Source organism: Rhamphochromis sp. 'chilingali' (genome assembly GCF_963969265.1).
Source record: "Rhamphochromis sp. 'chilingali' genome assembly, chromosome: 5".
In the NCBI taxonomy this organism is placed as follows: domain Eukaryota; kingdom Metazoa; phylum Chordata; class Actinopteri; order Cichliformes; family Cichlidae; genus Rhamphochromis; species Rhamphochromis sp. 'chilingali'.
Genome location: NC_137932.1, coordinates 23,973,918 through 23,996,543, shown reverse-complemented (window position 1 = coordinate 23,996,543; position 22,626 = coordinate 23,973,918). Strand labels below are relative to the sequence as shown.

Genomic DNA, 22,626 nt, shown 5'->3' with positions numbered 1-22,626 from the left:
AAACTGGTTAGGCTTGTTCTGAGTTTCACTTTAAAATCGTTCAGTTTTTAAGTACATTACAGTACGTTACAGATTCTGTGCTTTACACTTACAAGCTGTTAAACTGTGCCACACTGACTAAATGAAGCGCAAACTGTGTGTCACGTTGGTAGGGGAATGTGCATGTGTTCATTTAGCGATGCAGAAAATGTATATAAGGTATAACTAATTTTAATCAGCTGCTAAGTTGCTTTTACGCTGCTGGAAATGCAGCTACTAGAACACAGAATGTCTGTTCAGTCAATAAAATTTATTTCACTTTTTGATCTGCCAACAAACTCAAGGGATTTCCACATTTTTGGCAGATAAATGCTGCCCACTGTGGTGACCCCTTTTAAAGGAACTTCATACAAAGTTTTTCAACACGGTGCCAGTTTCTTTGAACTAGCTAATACCAACAGCTGCTCTTTACTAAACCCAATCCTAACTGCTAAGAGAATATTTGTGGGCTTTTGTTGGTTGCTGGAAGCAAACTTAAGCCAGAACTACTAAAATGATAGAGATATAGCACTCAAATAACTCTTAATAGAAGTCTATGGGAGAAACTGTTACACTTAACATGGTAGCTGTCGTAGCCCTTTTAGCTGAAGAGCTAATTGGCAGCTGAACTGGTAAACAAGCATTATGTGTTTATACGCCTCTCTGCATTTAATCATTCGTTATTATTCATCTCTGGCTCTCTTCCACAGCGTGTCTTTATCCTGTCTTCTTCCCCTAATCCACAATCAGTTGTGGCAGATGGCCAACCTTTCCTGAGCCTGGTTCTGGTGGAGGTTTCTTCCTGTTAAAAGGGAGTTTTTCTTTCCCACTGTTACCAAGTGCTTGCTCATAGGGGGTGATCTGATCTGTTGGAGTGTTCTCTGTATTATTGCAGGGTCTTTACCTTATAATGGAAAGTGCCTTGAAGCAACTGTTGTTGTGATTTGTATAAATAAAGTTGAATTAATTTGAAACATAAATGATAAGGACAAAAACACTGGCCCGCCCGCAGATTACCCCTACAGGCATAGAAACCAATGCCAAGAAGCTCCCAGCATACAGCGTTTGTACTGATGTTAATGCCAGAGGAGGTTTGAAACTCTGTAGTTATAGCAGATAACGATTGTGTTGTTGCTCTGGTTCATGACAGTTTCAGGTGAGTGGTTTGTAACTATGTGCCTGGGCACAGCCTGTTTTTTTTCTTTCAACCACTTTTATTGAATTTGACTGGAGAAGTGAGCAGTGAAAGAGTTAACGATTGTCTGCAGTCTGTTCTCTTTGGCTCTTCTTCTTTCTTCTAAAAAATCTACCGTCTAAGCTCTTTTTCTCCTCCTCTCTTCATCTCTTTGTTGTGAGAAAGTGTTTGTGCTGCCAAAGAGCTCGCTGAACTCCCCCTGTTCCTCTCTGCAGGTGATCCAGGCGGTGTTTTTCGGATTGTGTGTCCTGATCGATGTGTCCAGTCTGCTGACTAAGGGAGGCGACAGCAGGGAGCAGGAGCGGCAGCTGAGAAAGCTGATTGGCCTGCGAGACTGGATGATGGCCGTCCTGGCCTTCCCTGTCGGAGCGGTGAGAGGATTAATGCACATAGGCAAGCACGTACACAGGCAAACACACAATAGCCCGGGAATGGATGGGCTTGCCTTGCAGGAACTGAAGGCCGGAGTAATCCATTTTTAGTATAATCAACTCTCCGCCATGCTCCCCTTTTCTTAACGCCTCTCTTGCCCTTATTTTTCTTCCACTCCTGAGGGTGGTGGCAGTGTCCTACCAACCTGTAATCATGGAAATTGTTAATGTCAACCGCATAAAAATTGTCTGACATTTTCAGTCTCACCTCATGGGGTGATTAATGTCTGGGAATGATGCTTTAAATTGAGCTTTTTTTCTGATTTGGCGCATGGTTGGGTTAGCCCGAGAGCCTTTGACCTTGATAGTTCACATAACAACAACAATAAACTATTTAAAAACATCAGAACTATAAAATCTCATTACACCAGGTATCTGCAAACGATCACACTGCAAAGCACAAAGGTCTACAGTTTACAATGTGATATCTAAACACTGTCTGGTGCCAACAATTATTGTTTTTAACTTTTTTTATTTAATTTGTTTATTTGTAACAGGGACAATGTTCATTATTAAACATTGCTGTAAATGCCGTAGGCTAATTTTTCATCCATAATCCCTGGCTAGACCTTAAAAGCAACCTAAAAACAAAACAAAATATATAATATCGACATTCTAAAAAGAAATAAAAGGTAAAAAGAGAAAAAAAAGGCAAACGAGAATAAGCCATACTAAAAGGAAACAACTAGGAAATAGGAGAATAAAACCAATTTCCCCCTGAGTGATTTCTTAGTATTTTTAATATTTGTTTTTCATGTTTCAAATCATTAAAAAAATAAATACAAAATGCATTTTTTAAATGATGATTTTATTTATTAAGGGAAAAAAGCTGTGCAAACACACCTGATCCTGTGTAGAAAAAGTAATTACACCTGGGATAAAACTAACGCCGTATTTCACAGAAAAAATATCGTACTGATAGTCGGTGATTATAGTGTTGTGGTCTGAGGCTGCTTTGCTACCAGAAAAATCCTGAAGGAGAATGTCCAGCCATCAGTTCATGCCTGAGGCTCGAGCTCAGTTGGGTTGTGCAGCACAACAATGACCTGAAAAAACACCAGCACGTCCACTTGTGAATGGTTCGATAAAAGAAGGTTTTGGAGTGGCCTAGTTAAAGTATTAATTTAAGTTATCTTAAATGGCATGATTGAAAACCCCCCAATGTGGCTGAATTAAAAGAATTCTGCAAAGAACAGGGGGCTGATATCAGTCCACAGCAATGCGAAAGACTCATTTTCAGTTATCACAAATGCTTGATTGCGGTTCTTGCTACCAAAGCTGGCACGATCACTTATTAGGTTTAGATGGGAATTATTTTTTCACTCAGAGTCAGGCAGGTTTAGATGGCTTTTTTCTATTAATAAATAAAATCATCTCTTAAAAAGCTAATTTTTGCTCTGCCGCAACTATGGATGGTCAGCGTGTTAGTAGGGAAACATGAGATGAAAAGGGTCCCGGCTGGTTAGCAGCAACTTAAAAGTAAAAGTGAAAGAAGATCAACAGCTGCGATTGCTCACTCAGTTAGATGGAAAAAAATGCTGAAAAGAGTCACCAGATATACTTTGGCTACATTCACATACCTGGGTGAACTCCTTTTGTGAGAGTTTGTGTAAAGAGAAAGAACATAGATTAACTGGATGTGAAAATTTACTGAGGTTAAAAAAATGGGTGTAATGGTATGATGTGCTTCATCTTTTTCAATCCTGCTGTGAATGAACAGAACAGAGAAAGCACTGACGAATCATCCAGACAGCCAGACTTTGACCTCTGTCTAATCCATTTTTTTTGCAAGGCTGGCAGTCTTTTGCTTAACACACACACTTTTATTCAAGATTTTACTAGGCAACGTGCCCCACAGCTGGCATACTGGAGAATTTGTGTGGCTACCTGACTATTACTGTGTCCTGGCTGTTAGATCACTGGCACAAGATCATAAATATTCATGCTATAGACTACCAGACACTAGTGTCAAACACAGTTGATCTCTAAACCTAAATAACCCAATAGTTCCTGGCTCTATTGGCACACACACACACACACACACACACACACACACACACACACACACACACACACACACACACACACACACACACACACACACACACACCTGTAGAAGCTGTTAACTGGTGCGTGTGAATTGGCCTCACAGTTTAGGTTACATACAGCACAACAGGTGCAGCTACTACATTACCACAGGTAATGTCTCAAACTTTGCCCGTCTGGTAAAGGAAGTGTGTGCATTCCTGCATATGTTGCTATAGCTCTATTTGTGCATTGCATATATGCGTGAGTGTGGAGTGTGCATATATTGCAGGCATTTGCACGCGGTATGGTGTGGTGGAAAATTGTGGGTGCCCCACAGGGGACAAAGTGCACGCATTGTTTCCCGCCACCACTGGCCTGTTGAAACAGAGAACATGCCAGTCACGGTATAAAAAGAGGTTGGTTGGTTCAGATGCCTCGAACTGGAACGCAGATGCCTGTCAGGTAATTCCACCCTCGTCTTACAGAACCTGGACTGGCCTTGATCCAAACCGTGAAGATACATTAGACTGGAAGCTGGTCAGCTTATGGTGGGTTCAGGTCATGTGGGAAATCTGATTGCTGCAATAGCTGCATGTATCATTGGGAAGTTTTTGGTTTACAGAAGGCATGCAGAAGGTATCACAGATGACCCTCATGTGTCTCCCTCCAATGTCCTTCTTTACCCAATGGATAAATGAGGACAGTGTATATGTATCTCTAACAGTAGGTAAAAAGTAGAGTGTAGCCTAATGCATGTGCCAGGGGCCAGGTTTTCACTGCCTAAGAACTAAAAGATGTAAGTAGTCAACATGCATGCACATGTTAAATTATTACATCCACATGTTAAATTAAAAATTAGATAAACAACATACATATCTTAAGCATATTGTATTTTAACAGACTGTATCCAAAAGATGGATGCTGTCACCTATTGGTTCCCAGACTCAGTTCCAGACTCCCAGACTGCTGCCATTTTAGTTTTTGAAGCCAGAAAAGATCAAATTGTGTTGAGAGGGTTACAAGCTGAATCATAAACTGTTCAGGTGCAGTACACATATCTGCTAGTTAGTGCTAGCAAGTACTAAATTTTCACTCACCAAAAATACAGCACACAATCCTTCGATAGTCTGTACCTCACAACAAGCAATAATATTTGTTAAAATAATTTAATTAAAAAAAAAAACAACTGAAAAACTGTTATTTGAACCAAGAGGTTCATGGTCATTGACTTGCTGTTGCCTCAAGTGGCCATTAGAGGAACTGCATTTGCACATTGATTTCATTTGTTAGTGCTGGAGTTTGCCTCCTGAACGATTCTCTATTGTCTGTTTTTATTAAATTATACTGAGATTTCACTTTCTGCTGACTTTTTTACTCGTGTAGCATGTCACAAACATTGAATTGGCTGTCTCTGTAACGCTTAACTGCATTTTCCAAGGTAAATAGTCCCAGTGGGGTACCGTCAACATATTAAATAACCACTGATAGAGTGTAATGAAATGTAAGTGGTGGATATGAGGAATGTTTCTCATCACTGACCTGACAACAGAGCAGACGTTGTGTAGGCAGGACTAGTTCAGAAACGTTGTGCTGCATGCTAAAAGTCACTGTTTTTGTCCACTTATCTGGCACTGATGTCTTTTCCATAAAGTGTGTTGCACTTTAGTTGCTAACTTTTTGGGGTTTTTTCTGTGTGCGTGTCTCTCTCTCTCCAGTTTGTGGTGTTTACTTTCTGGAGCCTCTACCTGTATGACAGAGAACTGGTCTACCCCAAATTACTGGACAACTTCATTCCTCAGTGGCTCAACCACGGCATGGTGAGTTGGATTTTCTCTACAGATGTTGTGGTTCAACTGATCATACGACTTACTGAGATTACAACACATAAGGCAGAGCTGTAGAGGTAGATGGTGAAGGAAAGTGATGAGATGCAGTAAATGTATTTAAATTCATTGGATTAATATAAAGCAATCATCAAGGTCTGAAAGAAATGGAAAGAAGGAAATTTTCCTCTTCTTCTCAACTTTAGATAAATAATAATGAACACTGAATGATTAAAGAAACAAAGAATTGCTCAAATTAATAATTAAAAAAAGTCACTGAAGGCAGCTTTTAAATTCTGCTGCTATCTGCTGATATAAGTTAGTTTCACCAGTGTAATACAAGAAGCCATTCCTTTCATCCACACATGAATTAAAGGTAACGTATTTCCATATTTTTCCATGATAAGAATCATTCTCCTGGCCTGGAGTAGTCCAAATTAGAGTTGAGTGCTTCAAATTAACTGTAAAATTATTTGGACACATACCCATAGAAACACATTTTTTTTTCTTCGTAGCTTCTTCTGTATGAAGGGTATTTACTCAGTCTTGAGCACATCAACATGCAGTTAGCCAGAGCAGCTTTTCCTCACAAACTTTTTCAACATGAGTCTGGGATGTTGGGACCAATTATTCAGCTTTTCTGGGATTCAACCATTTGTATTGTAACGGCTTTATCTAACCTCATAATACATCAAAGAAGAACGCGAGGAACATGTAAGTTTAATCTTTCCTTTTTAGGCTTTCAGGTGTAGGATTTTCAGATGATAGTGGGAGTTTAGAGTTGGATGAAATAAAAGACCTCAAAATGTGCATTTTAGGAATGTGATTTATTTTGACACGGCGCACCGAGTGAAAGATAATTACCATTCAAAAAAAGGTTTCCTGTCTTCTTTACACTTTTGTCAGCACATATTTTGAAACCACCATCTGCCCGCCCTGCTCTGAAATAGGTGTTTTCCCTTGTGAGGGAGAAGTGAGAAATGAGAAGGGTATCCCCAATATGCTGATAGGCTTTATATAACTTTAATGGAAGGTTTGGTACTGATGCATACTCAGTATTCACCCAAGCTGGTGATACATCTGTTGAGCAGAAAAGATTGTGGAACATATCTGAGCAGACCAGTAAAACCATTTCATGTTTGGGAACTAGAGTCCTCCCCTTTTCTAGAGCTGAAATAATAGCCTAAAGCTTAGCCATTAGCATCCTGGAGCCAGAATTAACCATGAGCATCAGCGAGTGGTAGAAGCCTGATCAGCAAGCTGTGTGTATAAACTGTATGGATGCACTGTGTAGACTAACCGCAAACTGCACATCAAAGTTATAACTTCATGAAGGGGTCCAGTTGAGTTATTAGAAGTAGCTGATGCAGCTGGTGAACCACGTCGCTAATAATCCAAACGTTTTAAATGAGTGAGTTGGTGCAACATCTGACCAATCTCTAAAGACCAAAACCGTTAAACATGTTTATTTCTGCAGTTACATTAGCTTTTTTAACATGAGTGTCTGTGGGGATTGACATACATTTTTGAGCCAGCCTCTAGTGGTCATTAGAGGAACTGCAGCTTTTGGGACTTAATTTGAACCATTAAGATTTCTTTCAGTCTATGTCAGGGGTGCCCAATCTCGGTCCTCGAGAGCTACCGTCCTGCAGCTTTTAGATGCATCCTTGTTCCCACACACCCGAATCAAATGAATGGCTTGTTATCAGGCCTTTGCCAAACACGATGGCATGCTGAAGAGGTAATCAAACCATGTGATTCAGCTGTGTTGGAGTAGGGATGCATCTAAAAGCTGCAGGATAGTAGCTCTCGAGGACCGGGATTGGGCAGCCCTGGTCTATGTTGTTCATAGGGGTCACTGAAGCCTATGGCAGCTCTCATAGAGTGAAAGGTGGGGTGTACACGTGGTTTGGTGGTCACAGGGCTAACACAGAGAGACAGCTACATGCTTACATCCACACATGTGGCTGATTTACATTCACAAATTAACCTAACAAGCTTGTCTTGGGACTGTGGAAGCCTGAGAACCCACACAGACTTCAGGAAAGTGTGAAAACTCCACACCGACAGGCTGTGTCTCTGTCTAGTATTGTGCACTTTTACAAAAAGACATTACAAGTTCTAGACTCATCTGATTTGAAGCTGAGAGGGAGAATTTGTCCCCAAGTTAAGAAAATAAAATGGTTAAAAATGTGATCCCATTTGTCTCAAGTCAGGGCTAAAGAACTTTTAACTAAATTGAGGACCTCTGTGTAGAATAATAGATGTTCAAAGACGTAAAATGTAAAGCAGAGACAGGCAATGTCTAAAAGTTTTTATATTTTTTGCACAGTATCAGGCACTTTGGGTGAGCACATCAAGTGCAGGACTCATACATCTTTCCCCTGGCATGCATTTGCCTCAGGACTGTCATGGGAACCTGGAGGATGTTTGAGAAACCCTCTCCTCAGCCTGCTGTGGAAGAAGTGGCACTAAACAGTTGTATTGATTGATGAATCGCCATATTAGGTTTCTGTATGGCAGGACATGTAAAGCTGGTCCTCCTTGGGTTATTAGTCATGTCAGTGGATCATAACTCCATAAACCTTGATAAATCTTATCAGTGGAGAACACTGGTGCTGGTGAACCTCTAAATTTGAATAGAGCGAGCGGCGGGTCGCTTTGATTTGTCATCTAGAGGAAGCAGGTTTAATCTCATGTTTAGACAACGACCAGCACACCACACCTCCTGGCTGATAGTGCTGTCAGCTGTGTGTGTTGTGAGTGATAATCGGAAAATTTTCCAGAACTCTGTCTGTGATATGCAAAACCTCATGAAACTTCCTGCAGCCAGAAAGTGATCCACAGAGGCGTGTGAGGTGATCGTTCCCGTTAACGCCTGCTGAAATGAAAAAGACAAAGATGGTGTGTGTGTGTGTGTGTGTGTGTGTAGTTTGATGTATCATACTCCAGGAGTTGATGTAATAGAATTGTTGCTATGGTGCCATCGCCAAAGACCAAAACAACCAGAGCACTACCAAAGCCTTCGTGCATGCGTGTCCCTTAGACACAGAAAACGTGAGGAGTCTTTTGTATGTGTGTGTGTGTGAGTCCAAGTGTGGTTGTAAATATTTTGCGGTATTCCATGGTATCACTGTTGTTTGTTTATCTGGGCTACCACGGCAACCATATGGCCGTTCCCATTGGAGGAGGGAAGGGTTGAGTGATGTTGACCGAGGGAGAAAGAGGAGACATGATATTGTAATAATGTGTCTGACTCTCACAGCTAGAAGCTAATTGGAAGTTAACAAAAAGAAGATTGCCTGCAGGCTCGTAACTGAACTGTCGTGATTTATCCGCTGTTTGCTAATGCTCATTATGCAATGAGTTTATACACACAGATTGCAGATTGCTTTCTTTTGTCATTTGCAGGCTTGGGTTTGGGATTAAAGTTAAGTATGTTTCCCCTCAGTTGACTGCACAAGGGGGATGGGTGGGGTACAGAAATGAGTAAGAGACTTATTTTGCCCTGTTGTTTGATTCAGATTAACCGTGCTTGGGATGCTTTTGCTAAACTTGCAGTAATAGAATAACTAATGTTCTCTGCTATTTTAGCAGTGCTGTGCAAAGTGGGGTGGATAATTGGTGGCAGTATCAGGGACAGGTTTATCAGCCAGGAGACCACGGTTCATTTCCTGTTTCGAATGTGGTGCTCTTTGTTTCTTTAACTCGTAGATTCATTTTCTTTTCATCTTAGTTTTACTTGGTTCTCATCCCGTGACGGGGCCCTGAGACTGTGGTACGCCACCCTTTTGGACTTTGGTGTTTTGCAGCTTGTCCTCCTTTTTACTGTTGATTTCACTCGTTAATTTAGTTAAGGCGCAGTTTTTGCAACTTAAATTTTATTTTAATGTCAATCTTGACCCATTTATAAGTGCAGCTCAAACTCTCATTTTTCCATTTTTAAGATGCAAGAAAATAAAAGCAACTGCATGAGAGGAAATCAAAAAAGAAAGAAAAAAAAAAGCCCTCTTGCTTTTAAAAAAAGATTTATCAGCTGACTGATATTATCGCCTGATATTAGCTGTTTGTTGATCTGTCTGTTGATTTCTGTATTTTACACCCTTCGGCCATGCTTAGAGTGTTGACATTGCAACGTTGTATGAAAGTAAAAAAATATCACCCGATATATCAGAATCACTGAATATTAGCATCAGTATCAGTCTTAAGTATGCTACATTAGGTGGGCTCTAATAAATCAGTCCTTTTACTAAAGGGATGTTCATGTATTTTATGTAAAACCAGCATCTTAGATACATTTTTTAAGCCCTGGATGTGGACTGGCTTGGTTCTGCATTATGTGTAAGAGGAGGTAAGAATTAACTTCATATACCAGAGAAGCTGATGAACCATTAACTGCAAGAAAATTAATTTGTTTTATTGTTAATATTCAGTTTAATAAAAGAAAAATTCCTTCTTACTCACCATTTAAAAGAGAGGTTTGTTTCTTTATAATGTTGATAAAGTGAGAGGTATTATTAAAATTGCCTTTTTTTTCTCAAGACATTTCAGACATTTCTTTACACTGAAAGTAACAATTCAGAGGTCTTTTTTATAGGTTTTACAGCCTGCTTGACTGTGTCTAGTGTTTTTATTATTGTCTTACTGTGCATTTCTTAACAACAGAAGACAAAGTGAAACAAGCAAAACAACTTTGGAAACTAAATGAAAATAAAATAAGATAAAGATAATTAAGAACTCTTAAAAGATATAAAACTCTAATAAGAAGCGCACACTGTGAGACATGGTAGTCAAGAGTGAGAGAAAGGCTTCCAAAGAGCATGGCTGTAAATGACAGCGGCACACAGCAGAGGCTCGCACACCGAAGCTGAAAGAAATTCAGGAAATGTGGAGAATATAAGTACAAGGATGGGATCCTGTTCCATCATTGTGCTTAGTGTTGGTGTCTAGGAAAACTACACAAATAACAACAAAAACACTGACCATCATTTATTTATATTTATATCCTTGTATACTTAAAACAGAAGTGTCCCAGCCCCACAGAGGGTCAGGCTTCTCCATGGTGGCCAAAGCAGTGTGTTCATAAGTGTAGCAAAACCAGCAGATTGATAGTGTGTGTGTTTTCTTTTTCTGTTAATCTTGCAGTTTATAAAGGCAAACACACACACACACACCACAAGGTTTCTCCTAGCAACAGGGGATTATAGCCTCACACTGGGTCTGACACCATTGACTTATGGCACGTACACACGCACGCACACACACACACACAAACACACACACACAGTCATTGCTTTGTTATTAAAGCTCTTCTGGTTCTGGCTGTGGAGTTTCAGTACACACACACACAAACACACACATGCACAGAAGCCTCATTCAGCATCCACACTTAACCTTCATCTCTTGTCTGCTCAGCCTGCATCGTTATCACTCCGTGTGTGCTCGTCAGACTCATTCGCTGTGCCAATGTGAAAACCTATTTTTACCTTTTACATATCATGTGGAGCTGCAGTGATGTCAAATGAGAGGAAATTATCAGAAATTGCTTCTCCACAGTGAGAAGGTGAGCTGCTGCTGTTTTATTATCCAAGACTGACTAATTTCGGAGGCAAGAATTGTGGGTTGATTAAAACAAGCAAACTGAAAGCATCGTTTTTGATTTGGGGAAATTGAAAATGCTACTTAGGCTGCAGGTTTTTGCCAATTTTACTATTACAGTTATTTAAGGTGCAGTACTGTGCAAATGTCTTGAGATACTGTAATTTTTTAGGGCTTTCACTTCTTTTGTCTTACTTACCTTTAGTTGATGCAATAAAGCAAAGAGTTAAGTTTATCAAAACATTTTGGGCATTTGGCTTCATTAAAGATCAGTACTCTGGAGTAGGCTTCAGAAGTAGAAGATAGCTAAAAGAAACTTTAATATTGGTGTTAAATATGCAACTTATTCCAAGAAAAACATCATGCTAAATACTGGCAGTGTTGCCGCAGGATCATTCAAGTTCACACACGTTTTCAGTGAGTGATAGAAAGTGTAACTGGATTGTCCCTCTGTGACATGATAAGCTCCTTTAGTTGGAAAGCTGAGAAAAATGTCAACAGGAGACTTATCTTTTGATTTTCAGAGTTCAGCTTGAGTTCAGTTAAAACCCTTTATCAGTGCAGGGTTAAAAGACTAAGCAATGAGCTCTGCATCAGCTGCTTCCCTCTGACTGCTTAAACTCTAAAGCTGTAACTATAGGGAGGGAAATATTTCCCCCCAAACCCACTGAAGTTTATTTTGAATTCTCTTCAGGTTACAAAAGTTTGCAAAGATATGAAAAGTGTCAGTTTAACTTAATAAAAGAGTCAATTTGATGTTATTGTGGAGAGTTAAGAAGTTGTGTTGGTCTAGAATGGCACTCACTCAATATTTTATACACCAATCATATATTTCTCATACATTTAAATAAACACATGGGAAAATTAAACTGATTAAAGTGGACACGGCTAGTAAAACGAGCTGTAACCAGTTAATACTTTCATCATCAGTTACTCTGAAAGAATAATACCCACCACAGTATCCCTGGATACAATGAATGCAATCATGAATTTTATTTTTTCAAGGTTACCCAAACATATTCATTTCAGAATTCATCCGGCTCCTTCTGTCAGCAGTCACATCATCAATAAACCCTTAGTGGGTTTATCCTAAGATTTTTTTCTCTGTACTTTGCAGGCTCTTTAAGTGTTTTCTGGCAAAGTCTAATCTGACCTTGTTGTTTTGGGTGTAGCCAGTGGTTTGCACCTTGTTGTAAAACCTCTGTATTTCCATCCATGAAGGCATGTCTTGATTGTAGACTTGGAGAATGAAACCTCCAGTGAGGTAGGTGCACCATATTCTTGGATTGTTCAGCTGTTGGGAAGCGGGTTTTCCTTAACCATGGACAGAATTCTGCAATCATCCACATTTTCTAGGCATTTGCTGTTGCTTAGCTGACGTTCCTTCTTTGGATCTAATATTTCCAGTTCCTGTGAAATGCTTCCAAGTGCAAGTTTACCTCAAGATCTCTTGTCTGCTTAATTTGTCTTGGAATAACAAGGAAACAGGCCTCAACTGGTCATGATACTGGTTGTCAATCAATTGTTCAGTTACCTTTGAGCTTCTGAAAACAGAGGACTGCTCTGACTAAAAAAAAGGCTGTAATTTGTAATCAGTCAATGTAATACTTTTTTAAGTCTTTGAATTAAAACTGAAAGTCTGCACTTCAGTCACATCTTGATCGTTTAATTTAAAACCCACTGATGATTGCAGTGATGCAAAAATTACCAAAGTTGCCTACTTGTTATACTAACTACCACTTGAGTGTCATAATTTCAGCCGTAGCACCTTTCTCAAGAGCCAATCAATAGCATGGTTAGTGTTTCTCGAATAAAATGTTTTCTTTTGATTTTGGTGAATTTCGAACTTGCGAGTCAGATGGTTTCCTTTTAAATCCTTTCCCACAGTAAAGCTTTTTTTTCTGATGCGTCAGTTTCAGCGGTTCGTTGCCGCTGGAAGATGTTTGACCTCGCGAAGCTGCCCTCAGTCATGTGACCCCACCCGGCCCCCAGCTGTGTATTTCTGTGTGAGATGGTTTGTCCCATTTTTAGCCCCAGACCACAGGATCGCACCACTGCTGTTTGCCGGCGAGGGGGGATTTTCCACGGAGGCCGAAAGCTGGCTGCTGGAGTGTAACCGCAAACCTCCTGGGGGGAGATGGACATAGAGAGGGTGAGAGAGAGAACAACAAAGGAAGAGACACAGGAGCAAAAATAGAGAGCGAGAGGGACAGAGGGAATAAAGGGAGTATTATTTACGCGTCCTCTCAGCAGATACTAAACTTATACTTGACCGGGAGACTGGAATTCCTCTGAGGCGCACGGGGGAAAAATGCAGCGTCAGGACATTTGCTTGTGTGTCTGTGTGTACAGTACAATGAAGGAGGAGAAACCTAAAATTTAAGACCCTAGGAGACAGAGCTATATTGTTACTCAGTTTGTGCATTCTTGGCATCTCCACGCTGACCTTTCCGAGTGCTTCAAGGGAAGCCTGAAAAGGAGTCAAGGTCAGGCTTTGACACCGCGGTCAGTGTACAGATCAGTGCTGCGTTCACAAATAGACACTCAGAAATTTTTAATTTGCTGTGAAAACCACTTAGAATGTTTGAGAATTGCTAAACTGTAACTGAACGTCAAAACCTTCCGATTCCCTACAGACACAGAAACTAAAGCCATTTTAAGACATGCACAGCAGCCTTGAACTTTTCTGACCCTCTTTGAAAAAGGTGCATGTGTGATATTTGTGGATATATACAGTAGATAGATTGGGAATAATCTGTTGTTTTTGCCTGCTAATTCTCAAGCGCAAAGACTTTGTGATGTCCAACTGCACACATAAGAGAATGGTGCGGTCATTGTCCGGTGAATTCACAGCCAGTGAGTGGGCCTCATGCGTCCTGCTTAAATTCACTTTTAAACACGATATTTAGTAAATGAAAGAATCTGTCACATGGATTAAAATTTTAAATATTTTAATTTAATGGTAAGCTTGTGAAAACACGCAATGACATACTTAGGAGTTATTTTTCAATTTTCTTTTTATTATTTGCAAGCTTCCCTCGTTTCGCTCCACTTAATTTGCGACTTTGATTAGAAATGAATCCGGTTTCATTGTTCGTGCACCACATGTTAGCTAGCAAGAGACCTTGAAACTGCTTAATAGCACTGTGGCCAGACTGGACAATTTTCTCCAGTTTCATTCAGAAGCATTGACTGAGATAAACAAAGTCTACATGTTTGTATTGCACCGTAGTGTACATATATAATCATCGTGATCAGCTCATTAGTCCAAATGCACTTTGTGGTTCTTCAGAAGGCTGTAAGCTGCAGCGAGTATGGGTATGTCACTTGTTTGTAGCCTGTGTAGCTTTCAGGGACTTTAGAAATTATGCATATTGGCTGCATTATTATATAATCATTTGGTGTTATGCAAGCATCTGATTAAAGCCTGGCAAGCCACAAAAGTCATGCTACCATTGATGATTGAAGGAAAGATTACCACTTACTGATTTCCTTGCTGTTTTTTTCTTTTTAGATTCATTCGTTTATTTGTAAGGTGGTTGTTTTGAAATGTATTTATGAACTGTAAAAAAAATCCAGCACCAGCCATCACTTAGCTCTGTCTGCTCTTCAGTCTGGCTGTAAAGCCACAAGATCAGCTAATCAGGCTGGGAAAAACGAAAGTGATGCTAATCAGTGTGGGCCACTCCACTTATTGATCTGATAAAGATTGTTTTCTGTAAATGATGCAGTGTTGTTACTTACTGGCATGTATGCTACATACACATCCTGTCTCTCAGACAATGAGAAGTTTAATACTGAACACTTAACACTGAAATTCTGCTGTAATCTGAAGGTCACTTATTGTTTTCCTGTGTCGAAATGTATATACTGATTTATTTGAGACATTTACAGCTCACAAGGTAGAGCAGAGGGCTAAACTACAAAAAACTCAGCCGATCATTCTGTCTTAGCTGAAGCAACTTAAGCAACTTAAAGAAGTCCAGACGCTTTTCTTTGCAAGCTCCTTTGACTACGATGACCTGGATGACTGAGAACCTTCACAGACATGTCTGAAACCCATCTGAGATAATGGCAGAAGTTATCAACTTCCTCTGTTAAACCAATCTTTCCGCTTCAGGTTCTCACATAAAAATGGCATTTCATATGATTGTTTCTGCACAAAATGATCCCACCTACAAAGCCAAAGATGTTGTCGAATGTTGATGATAAAACGGTGAACGTGGTGCGCATTAGCATTCGTACCTTCTGGCCCTTGCGGCATGTGAATATAAAGAGGAAACCATAAATGGCAGAAATTATTTACATTTTAAGGCTACTTATTTTTAACCATATGGATCCTTCATAATTTACTGCTTACCTGAACTTTATGCATGAGTAACTAAGGTGGCACTTGAAAGCGTTCAGTTTCTGTCACTGCAGCGACTTTTCTCACACACCAGCAGAGATCATCTCCTACAGTGAACCTGCTGAGATACGCTGAGTCACTCGCACAGGAGCCGCTAATCTGTTACTTTGTTGAGTGAAGCGTGGATACTGTTGCATAATTGTGTAGCTAATTGATTGAATTACAGTTTTGTTGTCTTTTGCGCCTCTGTTACAGCTGTTTCTTCAGTTTGTGGCTGGGTACTCCATTTTTAGCTGTTCACATTGATGCAGGCATTTATTGTTTATGAATTTCCTTATAAAGAATTCTTATAGGAGAAATGCACCAGCGTGTACATCCACTGTAGCCCACAGCATCGTACAAACAGCATCACTCCCAGCTGTCCGTCTGGGAACATCATCCCATTGTAACATAACAAATCCGACAAGCTCAACTGCTGGAGACTAAAAGGCTCAACTGTTTGACACTTCTCAGGTTAGGCACGCACACACACACACACAAACACACACACACACCGATCGACAGCTGTGCTCCTCTGAGAGCAAGTGAAGTAAGAGGTTTAAACTCTACTGAGACAATTATGCTTGATTTTTGGTTTGTAGGCATGTGTGTGAGTGCCCCCTGCTGGATAGTAGTGCACACTAGTGGACTTTAATAGTGGGATGAAATGATTGAATTAGTGATGTTTGGTGGATTATGAATAAGACAGATGTTACAAGCATGCAGGAAGTGTGTGTTTGTGCGTGTGCAAACAGCTGTGAGTGTGTCACATTAATGACAATTCTCATGTGTTTTTGTGAGAAATGGCTTCAGAGAAAATAGCACCACATGTCGTGACCTCCATTAAATGGCACTTTTGTGTTTAGATGGATAACTCTGGTGCCTGAACACACACACACACACACACACACACACACACACACACACACACACACACACACACACACACACACACACTCTGTATTTAGAGATGAATGAATAATTAAAAACAGACCAAACCAGTGACAGTTGGGGTTACATGTAATGTAAAAAGAGTACAGGGATCTTATTTTATTTATTTTATTCCAGTTTTTCTGGACTTCTGGGACTGCAGAAATGAATCAATTAAAGAAAATTAAACGCTGGTGGATAGTGTGTTATTTCCTTGTTTGTTTTGCTGGTTGGATAAAGGAATACAGAGCAGAATAGAGTCATGGCTCTGTCTTCATAATCGAGATTTTTCCAATAATGGTGATGACAATAATAATAAAGTGTTAGCTGTTTATAGCTTGGCTGCTTTCATGTGCAGTACCACAAATGGCCATTAGGTGGTTGTTTCTAAATAAAGGAACTTAAGCTTCAATCAAAAAGCGTTTTAAAATCCTTTCGTTTTTTCTTATCCACGTCATTATGACTTCAACCTTATCAAGCTGGTAAAAAAATTAAATCACAGTACGAACAAAAAAAATATAATGAAGTCGTTTTCAATTAAATTAACTTGAAAATGAAACTTTTAGGATATCATCTCAGTCTTAAAAATCTTCAGTCTCTACTCCAGCCATGTTAATTATCATGCTAGTGTTTCCGTGGCCTTCAGCACCCCAAGGTTAAAACTAAGCCGTAACCTTCTTGTCCTGTAAGGATTGTAAGATTTGTGAACTTTTTTTCCCGATGTTTTGTGTAACTGTGACTTTTTGAAACTGGAAGCCTTTGGTTTAGTAATATAAAATAATCTTTGAAAAGGAAAGCACTTCTTTTTCAAAGATTTAACTAGCTTCAGCAGTCACTTTACCATCTTTCGATTTAAGTCTGCACTGAGCCTTGTCCATGATGTAGCTGCGATGAATATTGGGTACAATATGCCAAAAATGGCAATTAGTTCCCTAATTCCCATTTTTGCTTTTGTTGGTTTTGGGTAGTTCAAGAGAAACCTCTCAATGAATGCCAGAAAGATGTTTACTGTTTTGAAGCTATCCTTACCTTCATCTGTTCCCCTCTCTTTCGCTCAGCACACCACTGTCCTTCCCTTCATCATCATCGAGATGCGGACCACCCACCATCGGTATCCCAGCAGGTTGTGGGGTCTGGCGGCGGTGTGCTGCTTCGGTGTGGGATATATCCTCTGGTAATGAATGTTTACTCTTCTCAGCAGTCAATAAATGCCGCGTACACCACACGTCCTAAATAAGTAACAAGTGAAGTGCCTTGACATTTAGCAGTATGGGAGAATTAAAGGTGCAGTATGTAATCAAACAACAATTCCGTATGTTTAGCTTTGCGGTGAAATCTACTGGTTTTATTATGCCACAGAATACATTAATAGTCAGTGTAGCATCCAGTCTACCTCTAGTTCAACTTAAGCCAAAGGACTACAGTATAGTAACTGATGTGTAAAATAAAGCCCATCAATATTTCTGCTTGCTCAGGACATGTTGGGTGCACCAGGTGACGGGCGTGTGGGTGTACCCGGTGCTGGAGCGCATCGCACCCGTAGCTCGAGTCGCCTTCTTCAGTGCAATGATGGCAGTAATTGGTGTCTTCTATGTCCTCGGAGAAATCCTCAACAGCTACATCTGGGAGAAACCACACACAGGTATACACAGGCACACACACACACACACTGGGCATTTATATCTTGTGGGGACATCTGATTGACATAATGCTTTCCATAGCCACTTACCCTAACCCTAAGCATCAAAAATGAATGCCTAATGCTGACCCTAAACCTACCATAACCATAACCCAATTGTAACCCTGACACTAAAACCACATTTTGAGTCTCAAAAATCCCTTCAGCTGTCACACATCGAGGGCTAAATTCGTAAAACATCCTTTTGAAGTAATAAGAAATAATAAGAAATTATTTTGTTATTTTCAAGTTGAATAAAATGTGATTCAGAACCAATCGAACGTTGTAAAATAACGGTCACTAGATACAAGCTTCTCAGAGACGACAGAGTCAAAATCAGGCTCCAAGCAGAGATCTGAAAACACACAAGGACAGACGCTTAAGAGCGGAAACCTTTTTATTGTTGCCGTAAGACAGAACCTGCGACTCTGTAGCTGCACGCTGCTCTTTAGCAATAAAACAAGTGTCATTTTCACTCATCATTGCTGTAAGTGATTCTTTCCATTCTCTACAGTGCATCTGTAAGGATTCATCGCACTTCACTTGGTCCACATTTGACTGTGTTACAGCCCTAATCCAAAATGAGTTAAATTCATTTTTTACCTCAAAGTTCTACACACAGTACCCCATAATGACAAAATGTAAAGAGTTACCTTGAAATTCTTGCAAATTAATTTAAACACAAACAAAACTAGGCACCACTTATCACCTGGTGAAGCATGGTAGAGGCTCCATGATGCTGTGGGGAAGTTTGTCATCATGAAGAACTGGGAGGCTAGTTGGGGTCGAGGGACATGTGAGTAGAGCAAAAAGAAAGACATCCTTGATGGTAACCTGCTCCTGAGCACTCTGGACTTTGGACTGGGGCGAAAATTCATCTTCCAACAACAACTCTAAGCACACGACCAAAATAAGGAAGGAGTGGCTTCAGGATCCTCTCTGAGTGCCGTTGTGCGCCCCAGCCAGAGCCCAGACTTGAATCTACACACCCCATCCAACCTGGTGGAGCTTGTGAGGTTCTGCAAGGAAGTATGAGAGAAACATCCCATAAATATGTGTTCCAAGCTTTTAGCTTCGTACTTAAAAAGAGCATGCTTCAACAAAGTATTAAGCAAAGACTCTGAATACTTATGTGTATGTTACGTTTTTGTTTTTAATACATTTGCAAAAACTTCAAGCTACCTTTTTTCACTTTCAAATGATGGGGTGTTATGTGCATAATTTTAAAGTTGAATATAAAGGCTGTAACATAACAAAATATGGAACAAGTGAAGTGCTGTGAATACTTTCCAGATGCACTGAAAGTGCAAAAACTATGCAACAAATACACAGAATTTTACAAAAAAGTTCATGTTTTGACAACTAAAATGCGAGTCACAGTCTGTGTCTATGACCTGGTTCATTATCCTCTTAGTTTATCTGAAGCTCAGTTGTGGTGTTTAGTATTTAAAAGGTTAGTTTTGAGTCCCCCTAGCTTTGGACTCTAAATCCAAACAACAGTGGACAGATATCTTGCTTTCACCACCAACACTGCTGGCTTAGCGGCATGCCTGGTCTGTGGGTGGACCTGAGTCAAAATTATATTGAAAGTGTCCTGATAACTGACCCGAAGCAATTTCCTAGAAACCTGTGCAATTTTTTCTGTCAACGTCTCTGTTTCAATCAGTATATCAAAAGTCTTGTCCGGCCTCACTGTGCGCAGATTACAAATGCAAAGGTCAAACCAGTTCTTCCAAATAATGCAATCGAACATCTTATCCATATCCTCATTTCCTTCTGATTAGATTATTGCAACTCATTGTAAACATGCCTCAGTGATGCAGCAGTTTCCTGTCTACAGTTAGTAAAAAACACAGCAGAAATATCGCTCACAAGCACTCGACTCCAGCCCTCGCAGAATTACTCTGGCTTCCCATCCGCTACAGAATCCAATTTAAAATTTCACTGATTACTTTAAAATCACTACATGTCGACCCTGAGTCCCTCAGATCAGACAATCAATTCCTGTTATAGATTCCAGGTCTGGGCTGGAATCTGGCTGCTTTTTGCCGTTTTGGCCCAAACTGTGGAACAATTTTCCTCTTACGATCAGCACAATCAGTTCCCCTCAGTAAATAAACAAAACAAAATGTGGAGGCTGGCTTTTGTTTGATGTTTCATAATAATTTTGTTCAAGCCTCACGTTTACTCATTTTACGTACTTTGTAATGTTTTAACACTGCTATTTATTGTGGAGCACCTTGTGAGTGCTTTGCTATAGAAATGAAGCTTGTCACTGTTATTTTTGTAGTATTTTCAAAGCTATTCTATTTTATTTATTATTAAATTAGGTCACTTAGTTTGATTAATTTGCACAAAAACATGTATCTTTATAGTAACTGACTGTGTGTTCACAGCGTGCCTATACATGAGCATTTCTTCTTAAATGCAACAAAAACATAATATTATTTAAAATGCACAGTTAAAAGGACCAAATAATCATAAATGCGCTCTGAAGAGTAGCCGCACACCTGCTCATTAACCTGTGTCACCTACACTCTAAGGACCAAAGGTGGCTCTGTGCGGGCTCATGTTTTTGCTCAAAAAATGCTCAGATTTCTATTTTTTGTAACATAAAGGTCACCTGCCATCTTTTTCACTAAATCTGGCCCCTTTTGTCTCTGTCTCAAAGAAAAGGTCAAAGGTGAGTGATCTTCAGAATCGTTTCAGAGGACTGCTCCTGCCCCGCACTCACAGGACAGCACCAGAACACAAACAAGCGACATCTCTGGACGTGGAAAAGACACGTACTTTTTGAACTCTATCCATAACATTACGCAGTAAAAAGAAGAAGACAGATGCATCATCGATTAAATGTAAATAAGGAAGAAAAAAAGGTAATGAATGAGAGCTCATCTTTTTGTTTGCTTTCTTTCGTTTCCTCAGAAGCGAAAGCTAAGCATCCATCCTGCAGATCGAGGACAAAACATGGACGAAATATGCACATACATACATCTTCATAAAACATAGGACATCAACTCTGACATGCAGCAAACACGTGTATGTAACACATGTATGCAGGGAAAGGAAACACACATTAATGGGACTTGTTTTTGTGGAATGAGCACATTCAAGTGAACAAATTTCTTTATTAGCTTCTTCATAATGATTGAAAACCAGTGCTGTGTTGAAGATTATTATTATTATTATTATTAGTGCTATTCATCCTGCGCTCTCACTACATGTGTGAAAGAAACTAGAGGTCGGTAAATTATCAATAAAGTCTGATTTAAAAATACTTTCTTTCTTCATGTGAATCCAGAGTTGCACTCGATGCTGCAAAAAACCAAAGAAACTTACGAGAACAGGTTCGTCTTGGCTGCGAGTTACAACCGCAGCAGCTCTGTGCAGAGGCTGACTGTCGATTTAACAAACTGTTCAAAGTTCAAAACATATTAATAGCAAGTCACAAGACAGGAAATACAGCCACACTTTACATGATGACCTGCCTGATTGATGCTGTTGGAGGCCACTGATAATAATCAGGACAGCTGTAATATGGCGTTTACAGGTATGTCAAATGGTGACAAAGGGGGCAACAGAAAGTAGCTTTTTCCTGGCAGTTATATTGAAGTAGTGGATCTAACAGAGTAGTTAGTGCTCTCTGCTCAGCTGTGATGCTTGGACTCGTTTACCATACTCTGTCCTTTTTAGTGTGCCAATCAGATTTATGTCAGTACTACCGAATACTATAGACCAGAGTCCATCTGATTTGAAGAAATACAGCAAGACCATGTCACGGGAGACGAGGCTTCCTGCAACAACATCAGCAAAGCTGGCGACACATCTAATCAAAGAAACACCTGGAAAAAAAAAAGGTGTCTGAAAGCTGAATATTGTACTTGAGACTGAAAGACAGATTCATCAAAGGTCCTCCAATGTGTGTACTTCACTACATCTGTCGCCAACAGAGATGGGCAGTAATCCAATTACCTTTTTTAAGTAACGAGTAAAGTAAGGGATTACTATTGCAAAAAAGGTAATTATATTACTGTTACTTTCCCATAAGCACGCTGCGTTACGAAACCGTGATTTCGTTTGCGAGAGTGTTTTATGACAATGACATAAACAAGTGCGACGTTCGTGACAACAGCTGTGTGCAGATCAAAAATGGATGATATATCGAGTGCGGGAGAGAGGATGAGCGTGCAGCGTTTGAAGCGTGGAAGTACTGACCTTACTTTGAGATTGATTCTGTAAAAGTGACAAAAACATTAGCGTCCGCTGTTCACTGCGTGGGAAGAAAACTTCTTTTTACAGCGAAAAAACCCCGAAACACAAAAAACGATTTTATTTTATGTGCTGGAATGTGCAGAAAATAGGTTTAAATGATAAACTAATTTCTTCCAGTCAGAGAATGTTGCATATAATTTAATGTTTGCTTCATGCATAAAGTTAAAAGATTAAAACTAATAAAACAAGTTTTAAAAAGAGACTTTTCCATTTGATTACATTTTATATGATGGATTATGCAGAAAAAGTAGAACTGGGCTGAAAGA

At 39.8% G+C, this 22,626-nt stretch overlaps 1 protein-coding gene across 1 annotated transcript in view; it reads left to right on the top strand.

Annotated features, from left to right (window-relative positions):
* aig1 (androgen-induced 1 (H. sapiens)) overlaps positions 1 to 21,365 on the top strand; it is a 28,899-nt gene extending 7,534 nt beyond the window's left edge. Inside the window, exons 2-6 of the mRNA XM_080882281.1 lie at positions 1,429 to 1,584; positions 5,388 to 5,489; positions 17,469 to 17,584; positions 17,886 to 18,052; positions 20,760 to 21,365. Of these exons, the coding sequence (XP_080738407.1) occupies positions 1,429 to 1,584; positions 5,388 to 5,489; positions 17,469 to 17,584; positions 17,886 to 18,052; positions 20,760 to 20,779 (561 nt within the window). The 3' untranslated portion in view covers positions 20,780 to 21,365. The remainder of the gene's footprint in view (positions 1 to 1,428; positions 1,585 to 5,387; positions 5,490 to 17,468; positions 17,585 to 17,885; positions 18,053 to 20,759) is intronic.
* The last annotated feature ends 1,261 nt before the right edge of the window (positions 21,366 to 22,626 follow it).